This window comes from Mesoplodon densirostris, chromosome 2, assembly GCF_025265405.1.
Source record: "Mesoplodon densirostris isolate mMesDen1 chromosome 2, mMesDen1 primary haplotype, whole genome shotgun sequence".
Classification (NCBI taxonomy): domain Eukaryota; kingdom Metazoa; phylum Chordata; class Mammalia; order Artiodactyla; family Ziphiidae; genus Mesoplodon; species Mesoplodon densirostris.
The window spans coordinates 191,994,471-192,015,303 of NC_082662.1; the positions used below are offsets into that span (position 1 = coordinate 191,994,471).

General features: G+C 60.5%; 1 protein-coding gene across 2 annotated transcripts; it reads right to left on the bottom strand.

Annotated features, from left to right (window-relative positions):
• Window positions 1-284: 284 nt before the first annotated feature.
• Window positions 285-20,482, bottom strand: CSRP1 (cysteine and glycine rich protein 1). Of its 2 annotated transcripts, none has more exons than XM_060091494.1 (6): window positions 20,371-20,482; window positions 10,179-10,291; window positions 4,755-4,836; window positions 3,754-3,883; window positions 1,765-1,858; window positions 285-1,330 (listed from the first exon to the last, which is right to left on the bottom strand). In XM_060091494.1, the coding sequence occupies exons 2-6, from the start codon at window positions 10,288-10,290 to the stop codon at window positions 1,254-1,256; spliced, it is 495 nt and encodes a 164-aa protein (XP_059947477.1). In that variant the 5' UTR covers window position 10,291; window positions 20,371-20,482; the 3' UTR covers window positions 285-1,253. The 2 variants fall into 2 exon arrangements, with proteins under 2 accessions (XP_059947477.1, XP_059947476.1); XM_060091493.1 differs by having other exon boundaries at window positions 4,668-4,836.
• Window positions 20,483-20,833: the final 351 nt, after the last annotated feature.

Genomic DNA, 20,833 nt, shown 5'->3' on the forward strand with positions numbered 1-20,833 from the left:
ACTTTCCAAGCTGGGGAAAGTTCTCAGCACAGTTTGGGGGCCTTGCTGGGCCCCTCAAATTCCAAGCCCACACAGTTGCCACCCCCAGATGTGGCAGCAGGATTGGGTTGGCCGGGTCACTCCGGGACAGCGGGTTCAGTTCCAAGGACGCTAGGGAGGAAGCAGCCCCAGCAAAGCAGGAAGCGGCCACTTTCCTTCCACCCGACCTCCTGCTAACTTCTGGTTGCTCCCATCAAGTCCCCTCCCAGCCCCACGGGGGTCCAAAACGGGACAGGGCACCAGAGTTCTGTTCTGACAGCTTTATTGACTGGGTGTGGAATCAGCTTGAGTACAGCCCGCGCTGCAGCCCACGGCCCAGAGGGCAGCCCCATTCCATCCCTGGGGGGCAGCGGGGCCTGGCCCCTCCCCACCCTCCTGCTGCTCTGGACCTGGGGGCCTGGAAGGGTTGGGTGGCGTGGCCAGAGAGGGGTCGCTGGAGAAGGCTGGGGGCAGGGGAAGGGTGTCCAGGTGAAGACAGGCTGCGTGTACCTCCCTCCACATCTGAGGGTCAGGCAAGCGTGCTAAGGACAGAGCCCTGGCCTCAGGACCCAGGGCTGGGGGCAGAGTTATGCACCCTCAGGTCTGGGCCTCTGACAGTGCAGCGATGTTGGAGTGTTTCATTAGGGTCCCCTTCCCACAGGGACCTCGAGCCTGGGGAGGCCATACCACATCCTGACTCTGGGGCCCTTAGACCTGGCTTGCTCTCCGCCCGAGTAGGGGGGGACACCTGCCTCCAGTCTCAAAGGCACCAGGCCGAGCAGGGCAGGTGGCCCCTGTGGTGTGCGCCTGCCTGTGTGTCCCCCAGGAACTCCTGAGCTGGGACTCCCCAGGCCAGCTCTGAGGGACCCCAGGGAGCCCTCTCCCCGACAAGAAGCACAGCCTTTCCCACCCCACCCGGTCCTGCTCCCTGCCTGCTGGGCTCCACTGATGACGGACATGCAGCTCAGAGGCTGAGGACAGGGGTGTGTGGGCCCAGGGGGAGACCCAGAGCCCCAAGGCCTCCTGCTAGTGATGGGCAGCAGGTCCCAGGCGGAGGCAGCGCCTTGGAGGGGTGAGGCCTCCGGCAGACGCCCGAAGCAAAGGGAGCCAGACAGCCCAGTTCAAGTCCTTAGTGACGCGTGCAGGGCTGAAGGGAGGACGGATCGTGGAGGTCGTGAGGCTGCCAGGAGGGGGTGGTGATGAGAGGCACAGGCTTGGGCACGCGACGGGCAGGCTCACTCAGAGTGGACCAGAGCCCCAGCTCCCTGCCCAAAGCCGAAGCCCTTGGGCCCGAAGTTTTTAGCATAGCATCCTGCAGAGAGAACAGAGGGGTGAGGACGCCCCCAGCCACACCTCCCGGCCCTCCCACCATAGCTCCCGCAACCGCAGCGCCTGGCCGGGCCCCTGGAGCAGCGAAGCCCACCAGCGCTGCCCCCTCCACGTCAACTCCAACAGCTCCACGGTGTGGCCACTCCCCTGCGTCTGAAATCCCGGGAGAAGTGTCATCTGCTGCCAGAGCTCTGGGCCGGGAGCCTGGAGCCCAGGCTCTGCCCCAGCCTGCCCCGATCTGCCCGTGACTCTGGCCAAGTCACTTCCTCCCCCGGGCTCCCCCTCAGCGCTAACGGGAAAGGGTCTCACTAGACGCTCTGGAACGGACTCGGAGGCCCGGAAGGGGTCTAGCAAGGCCTTCAGCCCTCTGCCCCTCAGACCTCCAGGAAGGGAAGACGTGGGGGAGGGTCCACCCACCTTTGCAGTAAATCTCGCCATCCTTGTCGGCCAGGGTGGTGGACTCGAGGCCTTTGCCGCACTTAGCGCACCGGAAGCAGGACTTATGCCAGGACTGGGGAGGGAAGGAAGCAGTTAGGGCTGCCCCCCAGCCGTTCCCCTAGATGTGATGAAGGCACTCGAGAAGCCTGACCAGCCCCGCTGCTGGAGGGACCCTAACCCCACCTCCTGGAGAAAGCGCTGGGTGGGCAGCGGCAGCAGGCAAGGGGTGGGACCACCGCCAAGGCAGCCGCTCCCCAGCTCCCACCGTCAGGGCCGGCCCAGCCTCATCCGGACCATCCTGCCCGGGACCACTGGAGCGGGCGAGGGCTCCGGACCTGCCCTAGCATCACCTCCAGGTGCACGGCCTCCTCACACCTCACGGGGAGACCGCTGCCGCCCTCGCAGCCGGATGTGAGGACCAGACAGACGCAGCCTGGCCACAGGGCAGGCTTTCAGGATCCGCCAGGCCTCTGGATCCTAGAACAGGTGCCTGGTTTGCCCAAAGGCCGTCACCATGGCAGGAGGGGTGGCGCAGCTGGGCCGGGGCCTGGCACAGAGGAGGCGCCCAGCACCACTGGAAGCAGAAAGCGTCCACGAGCTGCGCTGAACCTGCAGGGAAAGGCCCAGGAGCCTCGTTCCCTGGGGGCCACAGAAGCCCCTAGTGCTTCTACGAGGAGCTCACAGGCAGCACAGCTAACAGCCTCCCTGGGGAAGGTGGCCTGGGTCTGCACCCCTGGCGGGAGCCTGCCAAACCCAGATCAGCCACCAGCTCCGGCAGCGCAGCCAAGCGGACGACAGCTCTGCAGAACCGGGAAAGCCAGAGGCCGGCAGCAGCAGACCGGACAAAACAAGGCCTTTTAAGGACAAAGAGACTCCCTCGAACGGCCGCCCGTGCCTGGGGTGGAGATGAGAAAGGAAACTGCGTGCCCTCCGGTTTCCTGACAGCCACTGCATGCCCTCTGGCTTCCTGACAGCCAGACCCGCACATGTTGCCTCCTGCCTCCAGACCCCGGCGCCCCCAGCCCCCCAGCAGGCACCAGTGCTGGGTCTAGACTTGTCCTACGTGTGAGTTCCCCATCCACCCCCGCCCCCGGCCCCTCCTCAAGGTTGAAAAGCCTCGGAGGCCAAGACGCAGGTCCAGAGAAGCTGCAGACAGGCTCCAGGCCCCGTGGCTGCACACCTGACCCTGTGAGCCTGGCCAAGCCTCGTGTGAAGGTCCAGAAACCCCCTCTGGGCACCCATCCTGAATATGCCTCTTCAGTGGTCCCCGACTGCTGGTCCCAGGCTGCAAATCCTGACCCCTGCCCACAGCCTCTCTGAGGGAGGGGACCCCACTGTGCTTTGGTGACCTGGGCGGCGACTATCGGAATACTGAGGGGGAGGGGCAGGCGAGGCAGTTAGAAAAGATTGCCTCCCAGGAGGCTGTGATAGGCCTGAACCTTGGGAAGCTCTGCCCTGCGGGGACATGGGTGGGTTTCTGAGTCCACATCCTCTGAAACAGGATGTATGTGGATTTTCAAGTGGTTCTTAACATTTCTGGATCATAAATCTTTTTGAAAATCTGACGAATGCTATGGATCGTCTTCCCAGGGAGAGACAGGATCCCACAAAAGTGTGCATATTCTTTTCAGGGCTGTGTCCACGCACCCTGAGAGGTCTGCGGCCCCTGATTCTAGAGACACCCATAGATTGGCAGCTCCCTAGGAAGTGCCCGTAGGCGCTTAAAAATCAGTTCCACCAGGGGTGAGGCTGTTACACTCGATCGGGGAGGGGTTCAGCCCCCTGGAGACCGGAAGGCACAGGGGACAAGCAAGCAGGGGACAAAGGTTCCCCCTTCATGGTGGGGCTTTGAAATGAAGGGAGGGAGTTGCAGCCCGGGGCTCGGGCTGGCTGAGCAGAGCTAGGGTCGCACTCGCAGAGCTCCGGCCCCCGTCCCCGCACCCCCCGTTGGCCCAGCAGCCGCCTTACCTTCCCAGCACCAATCACCTTCTCGGCGGCGTAGACGGCCTGGCTGCACCGCGGGCAGCGCTCAGAGCCGCCGATCTTCTGGGCGAACTTGGCCGCATTGGGGTTGGTGACGGGCCTGTGGCTGGGGCCCCTGCGTGGGGAAGGACGTGCAGTGACGTGACATACAGGCAGCAGTACGGGCGGGGGTCTGGCACCGTGTGGGCACCACCCCGCCTCCACCTGGCCCAGCCTGTTACAAGGCCGCGGCTGCCAGGGCCTGTAGGCTCACCTCCCACTTTACAGATGGACACACCAAGGGCCGGCACAATGTCACCCTCACCGGCATGTCAGACTTCGCTCAGCCCCCCAGTTAAAACACCGGAGTCACAGAACACCTCGTTTGCTAGGACTTGCCCTCCTCGGTCCCCCCCTCCTTCGGCCGGCCGATTATGAGAGTCTTTCCAGGAGAAATCTGTTGACCGACCACCCCCACTGGGGCAGTGACCTTGGCCGAAATGTGGGAACTCATCCGTCACTTCCGTCCATCCCCCCCCACCCCAGGGCCAAGGAGCTGGCAGGCTGACCGCCAGCACCTCCACTCACAGCAGGTCAGTGGTCAGTGGGTGCTGGGCACCTAGTGACACCCCGTGATTCCGGGGAAGGGAACTGACGCCCCCGTGAGCAGGGGTGCAAGCTGGTCCGGCTCGCACACTCCCTGGCTGTAGGGGCCCCCAGCAAGTTACCGAGACCGGCTGGGTTTTCTCATCTGTGGAAAGAGGAGACGGGACTCAGGAATTCTTAGGGCCCCTCCCAGCTCTGACGCCCATGGAAGTACGGGGAAGAGCCTGGCCTGTTTCGTTCCCTGCTGGACCCCCGCTCCTCTGGCTGGCCTGACACACAGTAGGTGCTTCCACGCCTGGGCGGGGCGTACTCACTCCTCGTGCTTGATGCCGAGCGCCTCCCCCTTGTCCATGCTCAGCGTGCCCGCGCCCTGCCCGTAGCCGTAGCCCTTGGGCCCGTACTTCTTGCCGTAGCAGGACTTGCAGTAGATCTCCTCGCCGTGCACGGCCACGGTGGTGCTGTCCAGGTTCTTCTTGCAGACCACTGCAGGGGGAAGCGGGTACGGGGAGTCGGGTCGCTGCAAGCACCCCAAGAGCCGAAGCTCTCTGGGACCCCGCACACATAATATCCCGATCTTTCAGGAGCCTGGTGACAGGGGTCAGGATGGCCAGGGAGCTGGGAGGAGAGAGGAGGGGGTCTAAGGATGCTGGCCGAGCCGCCCCCCACCAGGAACCGCATGGGCCGTCCTTGGTCCTCTGTGCCCTCAGAAGTCCCCGGGTTCCGAAGCCAAGAGCCTAGACTGACCCCCAAAGCCCCAGGAAGCCTGCTGGACCTTCACTCTGCCCTTGACAGAGAGAGGTCACGTGTCCCGACCGAAGAGGAAAAGAAGAAAGGCAGGACGAAGGGCAGGGCTTTCCTGCCTCCAGCGACGGGATCCAGAAGGGACACCCCACAGGCCTGGGGGCAGGGGTGTAGGGGGAGTGATGCTCCCAGAGGGCACGGGCAATATTTACTAAGCGCCTGGCATGGCGGGCTCTGAAATGAGAGACAGGTTGTGCTCAACACGATGATGGCGAGATCTGCAACTGCTTCTCTCAGAACCACTTTGCCACGGGAGGGACTGAGGTCAGATGCTGGGAGGAATTTCCTGACTCCAAGGTTAAGAGGCTGGAATGGGATAAACTGGAAAGCCTGCGGGCCGCCTGTATCTTCCTGTGGATCTCAGAGCAGGGCTGTGCCCGGCGACCCAGAGTAAAACAGTTCAGAGCCCAGGGTCATGTAGAGTCAGCTGCCCAGAGCCCAATCTCTCTCCCCGCCCCTTCCCAGCCCACGTGTCCACTGGTAGATGCGGATGACAGCCTCCCCCCAAAAGGTAGCTGTGAGAATTAAATGAGCCCTCACCCGGGGAGTACTTAGCACAGTACCCTGTGCACAGTAGGCCATCATAAACGTCCGCTGCTCCTATAGTGTGATACAGTTAGTGCCATGGGAACACAAGGAGGGGGGTCAGGCCTCCAAATATCATCGGCTTCCAACCCCAAGTCCTTCTCTCAAGAGACCCGACTTCCACTGCTTCTTTAGGTCTTGTCCTATGATTCTAATTGGGTCCCACGAAGGTCCCCAGATTTGGGATTCAGTGTGTCCACCTGGACCACATCCTCAAACACGTGCTTCTGAAGATGGATTCCGGGGAACCCCTGGAGGAGCCGGCCTCTCCTCCCTGCAAAGAGGTGCTCCACTCAGCTCTGGCCAGCTTGCCATCCCCTTGCCTTCAGATTTTTTTTCCCCCCCGCTGTGTGGTTTACGGGATCTTAGTTCCCTGACCAGGCACTGAACCTGAGCCCTTGGCAGTAAAAGTGCCAAGTCCTAACCACTGGACCGCCAGGGAATTCCCAGCCATCCCCTTGCCTTTAAAGGCCGGCTCTCTGCCCCCAGGGCTCAGGTTGGAGATTTCAGACTAAATAAGGACCCTCTGGTCCTGCCCCTGAGATCCCCACGTCCTTACGGCACTCAGGCACTCAGGCGACCCAAATATGGATCTTCCCACCGCCTCCCTAGGGCTTGGCTCCCAGGAACAGCAGGGGGTGGGGCTCCAACATTCCTTCTTGGGTGGGAAGTTGGCCTGGAATTGCTTCCCGTAAGACCCAAGCGGACCTGGAAATTCCAAGACCAGAGGGGAGGCAGAAAGTGAGACAGAACGGAGAGGAGCAGAGGTCTCCTCGGAGCGACCTTGCCAGCAGGAGACCCAGGGGCTCAGCCCAGAGGAGACTGCAGGGTCTACGACTGAGCCCTCCAGACGGCCCCCTGCCTGAGCCCCAGCTTCTACAGGGGGACACCCCGACCTCGCTGCCACTTCCGCTCTGCCTTGTTCTCCCAGAGGCCCTGGCCTCTGCCCTCCACCGCGGTCCAGTCTGGGCACCTGTAGACTCCTCCAGAAACTCCACTAAGGGGAATTTTGAAGGAAGGCCTAAATCAATTTCTACCAAACCATGTTAAGCAAAAACCAAACAAACAGAAAAATTTAATTACGGGTTGGTTGTGTGCATTTGCTGGGAAAATGTACTCCGGATGCCACAGGGTAGAGGCAGCCCCAGGTGAGAGACCAGGGCCCCCTCACCCCACCCCAAGACAGAGAGTAATTCTCTGTTTCTGGAAGGAAAACCAGGGCCCACAGAAAAGTTCCAGCTCATAGAACCAGCCAGCAGCAGGGCCCGGCTGGAGCCCAGCCTGACCTCCGGGCCTGATTCTTCCCTGCCAGCCCAGAAGCCCATTCGGGTGGGCCGGGCATGGGACCACAGCCTGCGGGTGAGGGAGGCTGGTGCTGGGGGCGTGCGGGGTTCTGAGAGCACCCCGGTGCTCCGGGTTCTGGGGAGCAGCCCAGTTCCAGCAGCTGCCACCTCGGGGAGAGGCCAGACCTGCTCTGCTTTCCCACAGGGCTGACCTGCCCCAGGTGGGAGCCGTCACAGCTCGGAGAAGCAGCAGCCTCGGGGCAGGTCCCTGCAGAGCAGGCATGCCTGTGGATGGGGACTGGCGGCCCCTCCTCAGACCACCAGGCTGTACCCTGCGCGCCGAGCCCAGGGAGGAGGCTGCTCTCTCCGACCGTCTAGGGCAGCGTCCTGCGTAGCCCAGGCACCAGGAAAGGGATCGTGGATGCCAACCTGAGTAGGAACCAGAGGCAAGCACCAGGACGGTCAGAGGACCTTCTCTCTGGGACTCACCCAGGCCTGGCCAGCAAGGGGCTGAGGTCCCTGATGCCACCCAGGCCCACACCCTGCTGGCCTTTCTCTGCCTCTGGAGTGAAGGTCCCCTGATTCTGAGGGTGATCCTGCATTCTTGATTCCAGCTGGACACTTAGGCCCACGTCACTGAAAGAGAAGTGACCCTCCTTCCACTCGTAAGCACACCTGCGCGCCCGGTGCTGTTCTAGGCCCCGAGAATCAGCAGGTTGTGAAGATGCTCAGACTGGGGACATCCTCTAGCTCCAGTGCCCAGGAACTCCGCGGTAGCCGGAGACCGCAGAGACACAGGAGGCTGACCTATAGCTGTTAGTAGTCCTACGGCAGCCCTCCCCGCCCTGCTCCCCAGCCTGACCTCCCACAACTGTTTCTGGTCCTCCACACCCCACCCCTGCCCCGGGCCTGCACTTCCTTCCTGTACCCCGCCCCCCGCGCCCCGCATTCCTGGCTTCCCTGGACCTCCCGGCCAGCGGCCACTCCTCCACAGGCAGGCCTGCAGGCCTCCCTGCCCAGCTGGCCCATTTCAGCCCGTGATTAAAGCAACATTTGAGGGCAGAGAGGGGTCCTTGGGGCCAGCAGTCTGGACCCTCTCCCTGGCCAGAGCCAAACCCTCTTATTCCCTCTGAAAAAACTAAACAGCTCGGAAAGTCCTGAGTGCAGAGAACTGCTGATTACATGACACTGCTGTTGGTGGCCTCCTCCGGGCTGGACGCCAAAGGCCCCACCCAAGCTTGTTGGCCACCCGCAGCCCTTGGTCAGTCTCAGTGGCTGCATGGGGCGGGGCTTCTGGCTGCTCCACCCACAGCAGGTGGGATCTGATGCTCATCTAGGGAGCAGGTGGCCCTTGGCCTGTCTGGACCCTGCTCTGGACCACGAGCTCCTGGAAGCAACGCAGCCAAGCTCTCCCGACTCTGCTCGTGTGAAGCCGGGGGCACGGGCCCGATTCCCAGACCTCCCAGACAGGCTGAGATGTCAGCCGCTGTTGCGAGGTCCTCAAGCCACACCATCTTGCTGGGGATCCCCCAGGGCCGCGTGTGTGTGTGTGTGTGTGTGTGTGTGTGTGTGGTGTGTGTGTGTGTGGTGTGTGTTGTATGTGTGTGTGTGTACGTGAGCATGTGTGTATGTGTGGTGTGTGTATGTGTGGTGTGTATGTATGTGAGCATGTGTGTCTGTGCATTGTGTGTGTGTGTGTATGTGTGTGGTGTGTGTATGTGTGGTGGTATGTATGGTGTATGTATGTGAGCATGTATGTGTGTGTGTGGTATGTATGTGTGTGGTGTGTGTACATGTATGTATGTGAGCATGTGTGTGTATGTATGTGAGCATTGTGTATGTATGTGTGTGTGTGTGTGTGTGTGTGTCAGGGAGCTGCTGTCATTTACTGAACACTCACAACTGCTCCAACTGCTCTGTTTGTTTTCCGAGCCCCTCCCCTGTTAATCCTCACCCCCCATCCCCCTGCCGCCGTGACGTAGGTGTTGTTATCCTGTAACGCTGAGATCCAGTAACCTGCCCATCACCACGCAGAGAACAAAAACAGAATTCACATCCAAACCCTGACCAACTGGTTCTGAAACCTAGAGCTTAACCCCACAGTTCCCTGCCTCCCCCTCTGTCTGGGCTCCAGGAAAACGCAGGTCACCTCTTCTTCTAACCCAGAACCTCGGCTGTCGCAAGGAACCCCGTCACTCAGGAAAAGGGGGAGGCTCCCTCCATCCGCCACTTCCCGGGCCGTGGCCAGTGCAGCACCGCGGCCTCTGCATGCCCTGCATCCCCCGGACCACCCGACAGCTCCCGGATGGATGGCGGCCACTGCCTGGCTTCCTGTTCATCCAGGCTGTGATTGCAGCAGCGGGTCTCTTCCTCTTATTCCAGACTGTCAGGCGGGGATGGGAAGTGCGGGGAAAGGCCTCGAGCTGCAGGGGTGGGAGTGGGGGGTGGGGGGTGGGGGGTGGGGTGGGGGAGAGCCCAGCTCCTCCCTAGACGCAGCTGCCCCTGAGGCTGCTGCCTTGACAAAATGTTTTTTTAATTGAAATATAGTTGATGGACAGTATTATATACGTGTCAAGCGTACAACATAGTGATTCACCACTTTTAAAGTTCTTCGCTGATAGCTGTTATAAAATACTGGCTCAATTCCCTGTGCTGTGTACTATATCCTTGTGGCTTATTTATTTGACACATCGTAGTTTGGACCTCTTAATCCCCTTCCCCTCTCTTGCCCTCCCCCTCCCCACTGGTTTGTCCTCTGCATCTGTGATTTCTGTTGCCATTGAACAAGGGGTAATCTGGGTCCAAAGACTGATGAAACTCTGGGCTAAAAGTGTCTTCCTCTTAAACGCCAGGATCGTGGCAGGGAGAGAAAGAAGGGAGAGTGAGCGGGAAGTTTTCCCGGCCGAGGAGTCTTCGCTGCTCGGCACTCAGCCCCTGAGCCTCCGCCACCCCTCCAGCTCGGGCCAGCTCACGCCCTTCCCTTAGAAAACAGCTTCTGAGGAACAAAAAGGCCCTGAAGTGCTTCCCCGCCCAGCTGCGTGCCAGCCAAATGTCAAGCTGTTTACCTCCCAGTTCCGGGGGGCCAGTTCCCGGGGTGTTGACTGGCCCATCCGGTCCCCATGGCAACAGCAGGGCCTGGGAGGGGTGCGTACTCACTGCACAGGAAGCAGGATTTGTGGAAGCTGCTGCCTTCGCACTGAACCTCTTCAGCGAAGTACACCGCCTTCTGGCACACCCCACACTTCTTACCTCCTCCCCAGTTCGGCATTCTGAAAGTGGACGCAGAAACTGGAATTAATTCCCCGGGGAGATGGAGACGGAGATGGCCCACAACAGAAAAACCAGGGACAGAGGCCGAGGGGGGAGCTGGGGGGGCAGAGCCCTCCTTGAACGGCAACCTGGGGGCTTCCCACCCCAGAGCCCACAGGTCATCGCTGAGCAACCGCTGTGTTTTCAGCCCCGTGCCCGGCAGTCTAAAGGATACACGCAAGCACAAGATACAGGCCATAACAGCAGTAACAACGAACCATCTGCTACGTGCGTCCACATGGATGAATCTCACCAAGATGAATTTGGAGCAAAAGAAGCAGATACGGTAGAACTCATAAAACACAAATTATCTGTGTCAGGCCCGCAAGCAGGCAAAATTCTATCGTCAAGGGAGGGACCCATGGGTGGGAGAGTTATGAAGAAAAGCAATGGAATGAGTATCACAAACTACTGTCTTAGATTTGTGACCTCAAAGGGGGCCACCCAGGGGGCTGCTAAGGCACCAGCCATGTGTGGTGATCACCACACATGTAATTATTTGTAATTATTCTTTGTAATTTTGTACAATTACAAAATTATTTGTAATTATTCTTTGAACTACACATGCAGGTTTTATACGCTCTTTTGTATATAAGATATAGCTCACACACACAAAAACCATTCTTGGGCTTCCCTGGTGGTGCAGTGGTTGAGAGTCCACCTGCCGATGCAGGGGACACGGGTTCGTGCCCCGGTCCGGAAAGATCCCACATGCCGCGGAGCGGCTGGGCCCGTGAGCCGTGACCGCTGAGCCTGCGCGTCCGGAGCCTGTGCTCTGCCACGGGAGAGGCCACAACAGTGAGAGGCCCGTGTACCGCAAAAAAAAAAAACCAAAACCAAAAACAAAGCAGGAGGCAGGCACACAAGGCACAGTTAAAAGTCCATTAGAATGGGGGGAGGTGGGGGGCTTTTGCAAAATCAGATTTTCCAGCGCCAACTCTGACCTGATGAATCATGACCTCTGAGGATGAGGTACAAGAACGCGAATTTTTAACAAGCACCCAGGTGAGTCCGGAGGAGGCGGCCTGGGACAACGTTGAGATGCTCTAGGTATTGGTTCTGAGCTGGGGTCCTGATGCCAGATGGGTTTGGTCCAGTCCTGGCCCTGCCACTCACTGGTTGTGTGTACCTTGAACAAGGTAGCTGGTCTTTCTAAACCTTGATTTCCATATCTGTAAAACGGGGATAAAAGCAAAAGCTTCTTCATAGATCATCTCCGGGGATTCAGTGAGACACGGCGTGTCAAAGGCGTGGCTCAGTGCCTGGCACGTGCTGAGTGTGCGGTGACGACTATTAGTGCAAGAGTCCAAGGCACAGGGGAGACGACACTGCAGGTCAGGGCCCGAGCGGCACACACACAGATGCCCGCAGAGCCCGAGGCCAGGGAAGGCCCACCTCAACCACTCTCAACAGGTGCCTGGCTGCCAGGGGACAGCGACCCTTCCAGCTCTTTGGACAGAAGTGCACAGGGCGGGGGTGGGGGACTCTATGGGGTGCGCCGGCGACTGCGGGTACGAGATGGGTGATGGGGTGAGTAGGACTCAGGGTGCTGGGAAATGGAGGGTGGGCAGGGGAGAGGCAACCCCCCCGGGATATGCGTCATGGAAACGCCGAACGCAGGCATGGGGCATCCAGAGCCCACCCTCTTGGTACCAGGGACGTTCCGGCAGCTAAAGAGTCGGGGTCAAGGGCAGAGGGGACGTGGTCTCCACCGCCCGGAGCTTCCCATCTGACGCAGTGTAGGGACAAAACTTGCCATCCCCAAACGTCTCTCTGTCCTGCAGATTATTTCAAGCTGAAAACAATCAAGGCCCAAGAGACTCAGGAAGAAACTGACCTTCCCCCAACTGCCTAAAAGAATTTCGATAGAGGGCCCGTTCCCCAAACAGAGGTATAGCCAGAGATCTCTGCAAAGAACACGGGCCGGGTGTGCTGCGAGGGTCGGCAGGGCCTGGAGACCAGAGTCCACTCTGTCCCATTGTGTCTGCTGGCTCGGCAAACACTCGCTCACCAAGCATTTGCTTTTCCATCTCCAGGTAAATTGCCTTCGTCCCCTCTGAGGTCCCTAACCACTACCCCCAACTTCCTCTTTTGTCTTTAGCTGAAGATGGTATTTAAGGGGAGGGTTTCAGCCATTTCGGGGAGTTACTCAGGTTTTCTGGGCCTCTCCCATGTAGACATGTTCTTGAACTTTGATTTTCTCCTGTCCATCTGTCTCGTGTCAATTTAATTTTTTTCCAGTCAGAAGAAGCTAGGAGGGTGGAGGAAAATTTCTTCTCCCCCGGACAGTGGACACAGGCCTCCGCTCAAGAAGGAGGTCCAGTCAAGTTTCACTACCAAGTCCCCTGCACACATGTGTTTGTACAGGTGTGTGCACCTGGCACACAGGTGTTCAATAAATCGGCTCCCCTAATACTGAGAGCCACAGCTGGTCCATGCCCTCCATCTCTGCAGAGCCCGAGGCCCTCACAATGCTCAGTGGGTGTGTGCGGGCTCCACGTGGGGAAGGGGTGTTGGGGACACCAGCTTCCGAGGACGCAGGCCGGAATATTATCGGGACCGTGGGAACCTCCAGCAAGGCTCTGTCGGAGCGACTGGTCAGTCACTCTTCATGGCCTCTGCTCTGTCCTCCCGTGTCCTGGAGGCTGGGCTTCCTCTGCTCCCACCCTGGTCCCTCTCTCCCCCGAGTCTCCTTTGGTCCCACTGCACCTGAGGCCACCCCTGCCAAGGACTTCCATTCATCGCTGACCTTGACCTCTGCCCTGAGCCCAGGCTCGTACACCCGGTGCCACGGGAGCACCTCCACCTGGATGGTCCATGAGCACCTTGATTTCAACACGAGCCACCTGAACTCATTACCTTTTCTCTCTAACTTGTTCTTTTTCCTGACTTGTCCATTTTTTGCTGCTGGAACCCCAACCATTCTCTCCAGCACTGAGGAATCTTCTCCCAAACCCTAGAACGGGGAGAAGTTCTCCTCCTCTCTCGGCTGCACCTGCTCTGTGCCCCCTTTACCTGCTCACCCCAAACCCTGACACCCCTGCCTCTCCAGGCCTCTTCCCACTCACTTCACTCAGCTGGCCCACGACCCCCTTGGAGGGGGCACCACGCTCCAGTCCCCTTCTCCTTGGGAACCACCCTGATTTTCAGCCAGGGCACATGGCCTGGACCTAAGCTGACCAGCCCAGGTTACGGGCTTGGGGATGGGCCAGCTATGCATTTCAGGCCAAGGAGACAGAAGGGAGTTCTGGGAGCTCTGGAGAAGAAAACATCCTGATCTTCAGAGAGAACGTCCTGGAAGCAAGCCCCCCTCCCCTGAGTGAGGAGGGGGAGCAATGGGCTCCGGGGTTGTGGTTCCAGGGGGGACCAGCCGTCCCAGGAGGAAGCCACCCCCCACCCCGCGCCCCTGCAGACCTTCTTGGCACCAAAGGGGACGCTCACTCCTCACCCTGAGAGCCTGCCCGGAGTACCTTCCCAGTTCTGTCTCCTGCTACACCGCCCGCCCCTCACACATCCTCAGGGTTGGTGATTGAATTGCCCAGCCTGGGGCCACGCATGTGGAAGCCCTCTGGACAGGGCGGACGCCCACCGTCCTCACCTCCGTGGGTCTGGACGGGCCAGCCTTCCCCTTCCGGGCTCTGCACCGTCCACAGCTCATCAGGCGTGCGCACATCCCACACCCCCAGAGGACAGGATCGCTCTCACGGCACGCGGCCCCGCTCGGCTCCTGGAGCCCCAGGGCCAGCCCCATCCCCAGCCTCTGAGGCCCCGCCATTCCTCGGGCCCCTCTGCCCTGCTGAGCCAGAGCTGGGCGCTGCAAACCAGGAAGGACAGTCGGGTGGGAGAAGCAAGGTCGGTACTGCCTGCCTAACCGTCCCCCACGCCGCCCTCGCTGCAGAGCCCCGTTCTAGTCAGGCAGCCACCGCTGCACCGAGTGACCCCAGGGAGGTGCTCAGGGCAGAGCCCAGACCCCTGAGCCACCTGGAGACTCCCGGTCCCTGCGGGGCGGTACCGGGACGGCCACTGGGTGGGGAGCCCTGGGAGAGGTTCTGGTTCACACGGAGGCATGCGGCTTTTCTGACGAGGTGACTAGACGCGACCCCCAACCCCCTGCTCGCGGCACCCGGCAGACAGCCTGCCCCGAGCCTGCTGACCTACTGTGCGCCGGGCAGTCTGCAAACACCATCCACTTCTCCTGGCGACCTGAGGCTGGGGACACGCCCGTGACACAGATGAAGACACAGGGCTGGGGAGGCCAGGGCCACCCCCCCTGCAGTCACCAGGGTGTAGGAAGCAGAACTGGGACCCAGCCGGGTCCAGCCACCCAGTCACTGTGCTGGTGCCATCGTATTCAGGGGGGCTGCACTCGGGGGGCGTCCAGGACGCCCGGGCTCCTTCCTCCCCTTGCTTTCCACCCCCTGAACCCCCAGAGGACGTCCTCCAGCCCCTAGGACACCCCCAGGGAGGAGGCTTCCCCGACCACGTGGTGGGAGCCGTTCCCAGCCGTGTTTTGTTCCCGACACAAAAGCCCTTCTCCCTCGTGGAGACCCACATATCCAACAGGCCATCCTTGTTCTCCCTGGCCCCGGGTCAGGGGCCCACAGCCAGCAGGGCCCAGGGAACCAGGGGCAGGGCAGGAGGGGTGAAATCTGCCTGGGGCGCCTCCCGGCTGGGCCACTCCTCAGCCAGGCCACTTGGTGGGGGTCCCCTTCGGGAGCCCAGAGGAGGGACAGGGCCCGGCGCCTTGGACAGGTTCCCCTCCCCCTGCCCACGTGAGGACCCCTCCGAGGGATCTACGGGTGGGCGGGGGGAGTCTCAGCTGGGGGAGCCCCGGCCGCCTCCTTCCCACCAGCCCCGTCTTCTTGTCAGCCAGACTCCGTGGACAGGAGGCCCAACTGCCTTAAAAGGAAACTGTTTCTCAGACCTTCTGGAGTTCCTATAGGGCCGCCCGGCTCCTTCTCAGCTGCCTTCTCAGTTCTGAGGACAGAGGCCCTGCAGCCGACGGGAGGAGAGATGTTCTCTGGGTCAGAGTTCAGACGGCTCAGTTCAGAGGTCAGGAAAAAGGGACCTGGATTCATCCCTTCCCAGCCGAACGATCAAGTGACTTTCCTGTCTGAGCTTTGACATGGTTGTGTCTCTAAATGGGACCATCCACTCACTCCTTAAGCTGTTGTTCTGAGGATCAGGAAAGAAATGATAAAGCAATGGCCCAGGGCCTGGTGTGCTGTAAAGGCTCACTCCTGACCACCACCCGCAGGACGGGCCCAGACGAGGGCCGGATGTCCGCTCTCCTCCCCAGTCAGGCCACATCTGGGAGCAGCAAGGCCTGAGAAGTAGCAAGCCAAACAGGGACCCGGAATCCCTGACTTAGGGACGAGTGCCCCGCCCTTCCTTGGGGTGTAATCACCCCCGCACCCCAGATGCAAGCAGAGCCTTGTCTTAACATCAACTCTTTTGTCTTCTGCTCTGGGTGACCAAGAAGCTTTGCTGTCCCTGTGATCACATCAGCCACTCTGGGTTTGCAGTGGGTTCCTCCAGAGAGGTCTGGTTCGTCCCACTTCACATGTCGACAGTCTCGATAGAGAACCAGCCTTCAACTTTCTGCTGAACGGCTGGACATACCTGGGAAGCTATTTACCGGGAATGTCAGGATCCAGGGCCAGTGGGAAGCTAGAAGCCCAGGACTGACCTCTTCCGACGAGTGACCGGCTCGGTGTGCCGTACCCTCCTTCTCATGCAGCTATCTCCTCAGATCCTCTGTCTTGAGAGCAGAGACCCAAGACGGGGCTCGCAGGGCAGCGGAGGGAGAAGCAGACACAGGGCAAGACTCCCATGTTCACCCCACATCTTATGGAAGTCGGGCTGAGGTGACGGTCCAGTGTGGTCAGGTTTCAAGTTTCAGAAGCCATCTCAGAGATGCTCCACCCTTAGCCGCTGGCTGCCAGCGTCTGAGGAAGGCCTCCTCTCCTCAAATCAGTGGTTTGACTTGACAATGCATGCCATGTCTTTATTTCTCCAGTGGAAAACCCTCACCTCTCCTGTTCCCAAACCTCTTGCCCCCCAGGGCCAAAGGGTGACTTCTGGGCACAGAGTTGAGGTCCCCACCCACGCAGTCTGGTGGAGACCTATCAGGTGTCCGCCTACTGGCAATCACCTGGCTGTGTGGCATCCAGCCAGGTACACAGGGGAGCTGTCACCCTTTGCAGCTCGCTGCTCAGGCCCTTCCTCCCCACACCCACGTCAGGAGGGCAGCAGAGGCAGGGGTCGGGGGCACCCGCCACTCAGGGTTCAGAGCCCAGGTCTTAGAGGTGCCATCTGAGAGCCTGGCAAACGGTCCTGCCTTGAAAGGAATGGTCACTGCTGGGGGGATGAAGGGCCAACATGCGGTACAAGCCCGGCCTCAGCTTCACGGGATTTCTTGGGAACGCTGCACGTGACTCAGCCTCTGGGAGAAGCTGGCCGGCACCGCTGCGCTGCGATCCCTCCAGAGCCCACGGTTCCCAAAACTCCACTGTCACCCTGGCTCCCTCTCTCCCTCCCTCTCTGAGTTCTGTCTTTTCAAGTCCAGGCCTGGAGGCCCTTGTGGGGCTGTGGGCTGGGGTGGTACCTGCCCCCCAGTGCCTCATATAACAGACCGTTCCACCCCCGGGTTTCAGAAGTCCAAACGTCAACCAAGGTAGAAATGGGGTCTAGAATTCATTTTAAGTATTTCCACACTGTCACAGGAAGTCCTATATCATAACAAGGTCTCACAGACTAACCAACAGATAAGTGTCTTTGCTTTTATCTGGAACGATGCCACCTTAGTGACAATTGGTTACCCATGCTGGAGAAGTCTGAACGATTTTCCTGGATTAATTTCTAAAAAGCAAAACCAAAACCCAGGAGCCCGGGGCTTCCCTGGTGGTGCAGTGGTTGAGAGTCCACCTGCTGATGCAGGGGACATGGGTTCGTGCCCCGGTCCGGGAAGATCCCACGTGCCGCGGAGCGGCTGCTCCCGTGAGCCATGGCCGCTGAGCCTGTGCGTCCGGAGCCTGTGCTCTGCAAGGGGAGAGGCCACAACAGTGAGAGGCCCACGTACCACAAAAAAAAAAAAAAGAAAAAAAAAAAACCCAGGAGCCCTTAGAGCTTATAAAACAGGCTGTTTGCAGCTGACGTCTCGGGAAGCCCCTGCCCCCACGGCTCCTGTATAGACAGCCGGAAGCACTGCAGAGGAGGGTGCCCTTGCGGGGTTGGTGGGTCGGGCGAGGGCTGAGCCTGTGATCCACTGTCGCTGCAGGAATCAGACAGTGCCTCCGGCCCCTGGGAAGAGGTGGAAATGCTAGCTGCCTCGGTGTTTACACTCCTTACCATACATGGGAATCACTGAGTGTTGACGTCAGACAAATTCCTGGGTAGCTGCGTAGTGCGGCCCCATCACCACCACAGAAATTCCTGCCCGCTGGAACGCAGCAAAGCTGCTCCTGCAGGTATCCAGCACCTCCCCAACCTCCCCACCAGCTCCAGAGTGTGTGTGTGTGTGTGTGTGTGTGTGTGTGTCTTTTCCTCAAGCAGGCTCTTTCCCAGGCTTCCTTTCTTTCCTGCAAACCTGGCACCAAAATTCAAACACGCATCAGACCTGGTGAAAGCATATCACCTGGGACCCAGGCCCCGACTTCCAGAAGGGCCCCCTCCTCCTCTCCATCCATGCGGCAGAGGGAAGACCTAGAGGTTGTGCGTTCTAACGTGACTCCATCCACGTTCACCGGGCGAAGCCACATCTTCCTTAAGTAGTTTATGAGCCACCATAAAGCTCTTTGTAACGCGAATGACTGGGCGTGGGTCTGCAAGGAGTCTGCCTGTGTCTGAATGGTAGCTGCAATCCCCAGCAAGTTACTCATCACCTCTGAGCCTCAGTTTCTTCGTCTGTAAAATGGGGAGCGTCCTCCCCACCTCACAGACTGCCCCAGATAACACACACGTGGAGGATACAGGCCAGTCCCTGGGGCCCAACAAGCACAGACATCTGCCTACTGTTTTCTCTGGGAAGGGCCAGCTCTGATGCTTGCTGTCCAGTTCTTACTTGCCAGAACGCCCGAGTGGTGGCAACCGGTGACCTCTATTCTCACCAGCACCTCAGAATGTTTAATGCAGGATTCCTCTGCCCTCTTCAAGCCAACTTTTCACAATAAGCCGGCTTACAGAAATATCTAAATTCCAGCAGCCTCTCAAAAAAGCCTTCCCAGTTTGCCTTCCCACCAGGAGACCCAGAGTAAATAGAAAGTCCCTCTCCTCCCCGACCTGGGCCTCAAGCCCACCCACAGGGGCACCGGCGGGCACCAGAGCACCCGTTTGCAAGGTTCACATGTGTCCAGTAGGGCAGCTCCGCGAGCCGCCCGCTCTTACCCCCTTCATTCACCAAAAATGTACCACTCGCCAACCAAGTGCCAACACTACACTCGGGGCCAGGGAGGACTCACCAGCTCACAAGCAGGCAAATGTTTGCCTTGAGAAAAGTAAACACCTGGGCTGGGAAGGCAGGTGCTGGGACCACCCGGAGGCAAAGGCCGTGGCCCTGCTGCGCTTCACGTTTTATTAGCAGCGCCGCAGCAGAGGTGGTGGGCCCGCTCTTCAGTCTCGCCTCTGCGTCCCTCTCGCCCCCTCAGACCCTCCACACGGCAGCGCTGCCCCTGCCCCTCCCTGGCCCACAGCACACCCTCTGCAGGATAAACTTCCTTCCTCGCCTGCCTGTCTCCCGCCCGGATTTCCTCCCCGCGGGACTGGGCCATTCCCTGGGAGGCTGTGGGCAGTACAGGGCTGGATCCAGCCACAAGGACAGTCTCTCTGGAAAGAGCCCGAGCCCACCCTGAACATCAGGAGGCTGCAAGTGAGCAGAAGTAGGGGCACAACAGTCCCCAGATCCCACCGGGAGGGGTCCCCAGGCTGCACTCTGAGCTGACAGAGCCACCTCAGCTTCTGGGGGGCGCGGGCAGGGGAAAGGCTGGGGCGAGGCCCAGGGACAAGACAGTAGTTGGCCCCTCTGGGCTCCGGGCCTGTGTCATGCCCTCCCTGTACCACCCCCCAAAGAAGCTGAGCATGAGAAGCGAAGTCCCCTGTCCATGGTCGGCTGAGTATTCAGGGTCAGTCAGGGCCACACTTTGCCCGCGGGACCTCCCGGAGCCACTGGGACAGGATCCCCAGGTGAAGCCCTCTCAGCTGGCAGGGGGCTGCCCATCCATCCACACCCAGGAGCAGGGGTGGTGGCCAGAGCCCAGGCCTCTAGGGAAGGGCTGAGCCCATGCACCCTCCCGCCTAGACCCAGATCTTGATTAGAGCACAGCAAATGGGACAGGCGTTTGCAGAATATTCTGCGGCCTGTGAGAGCAGATACGACGCCTGCCTGGGGCGGCTTGTTGGGTAACATATTGCAGCTTGCTTCAAGTGTGCTGGTAGCAGCCCCTTCCTGCTCCCCGGCCCTCAGGGACTGAGGCCACCAAACACCGTGGCTTCCTTCAGGCTGGGGTGATGGTCCCCACGCAGCGCCAAGGCAAGGGGCGAGGGGGGGTGTGAACGTGGTGGGGGGTGACCGGGGACGGCTGCCATCTGGTCCTTTCCTAAGGGTGAAACTCACACCTGGGCTCGGGGCACAGCTGCCTCAGGCGGGCCCTGAACCTAGATGTTCCCCCACCCTGCCCGCGGCACGCTGTCCAGGGGGCAGGCGGTGGGTGGCACGGCCGCCCTCATCCCCAGCTGTACAATGAGTTCAGTGCGCGCGCAGAATCGCCGATTGTCCCGCCGCGGGACCTGCAGGTGGTGGGGAGACGGGCCGTCCCGGGTCAGGGGCACGTGGGGGCCCTTTGTGTCCCGGGGAGCCAGGGGCGGGGAGGAGTCCCGCGCCTCCTGGAAAGAGAACCAACCGCCGCCACTTCTCCCCACTTCCGCGGCCCGCGCCGGCCCCGGCCGCCCCTTTTCCTTGCGACCCTCCTCGCAGCTTCCCGGGCGGCGGCGGGGCCGGAAGGCCGGGGGCGCCCTGCGCGCGGCGGGGCCGGGGCGCACTCACCTGGCGGCGGCTGGGCGCGCGGCGGTTGGCGGACGGCGGGCGGGCGAGCGGGCGGCACGGCAGCGCTCTGGAAGCGGGGCTGGGCGCGCCCGGCCCGCGCGGCGTTTTGTTCCGCTCGGGGAGGGCGTGTCCGGGCCACGCCAACCAGTGGGCTTTGCACACTGCACCACACCGGCGCCGATGTCACCGCACCGGCGCTGATGTCACGGCGCAGTCCCGCAGCGCGGCCCCCAGGCCCGAGGCGTCCCGGCTGCGCTCTGGGGACCCCCGGTGCGCCCCGCCGCGGAGGAAGCAGCGGCTCACACGTGCCTGGAACTTCTCAGGGGTTCCCGGCAGCCTAATAGGAGGGTGGAAACACACGTGATCCAAGAGATAAGACTCCTGATAAACTTGTGCCACAAGAGAAAGTGCGGGGGGAAGGGAGGTAGTCTCGCGTTTGGTGTCCTGGTGGCAGGTGTCACGT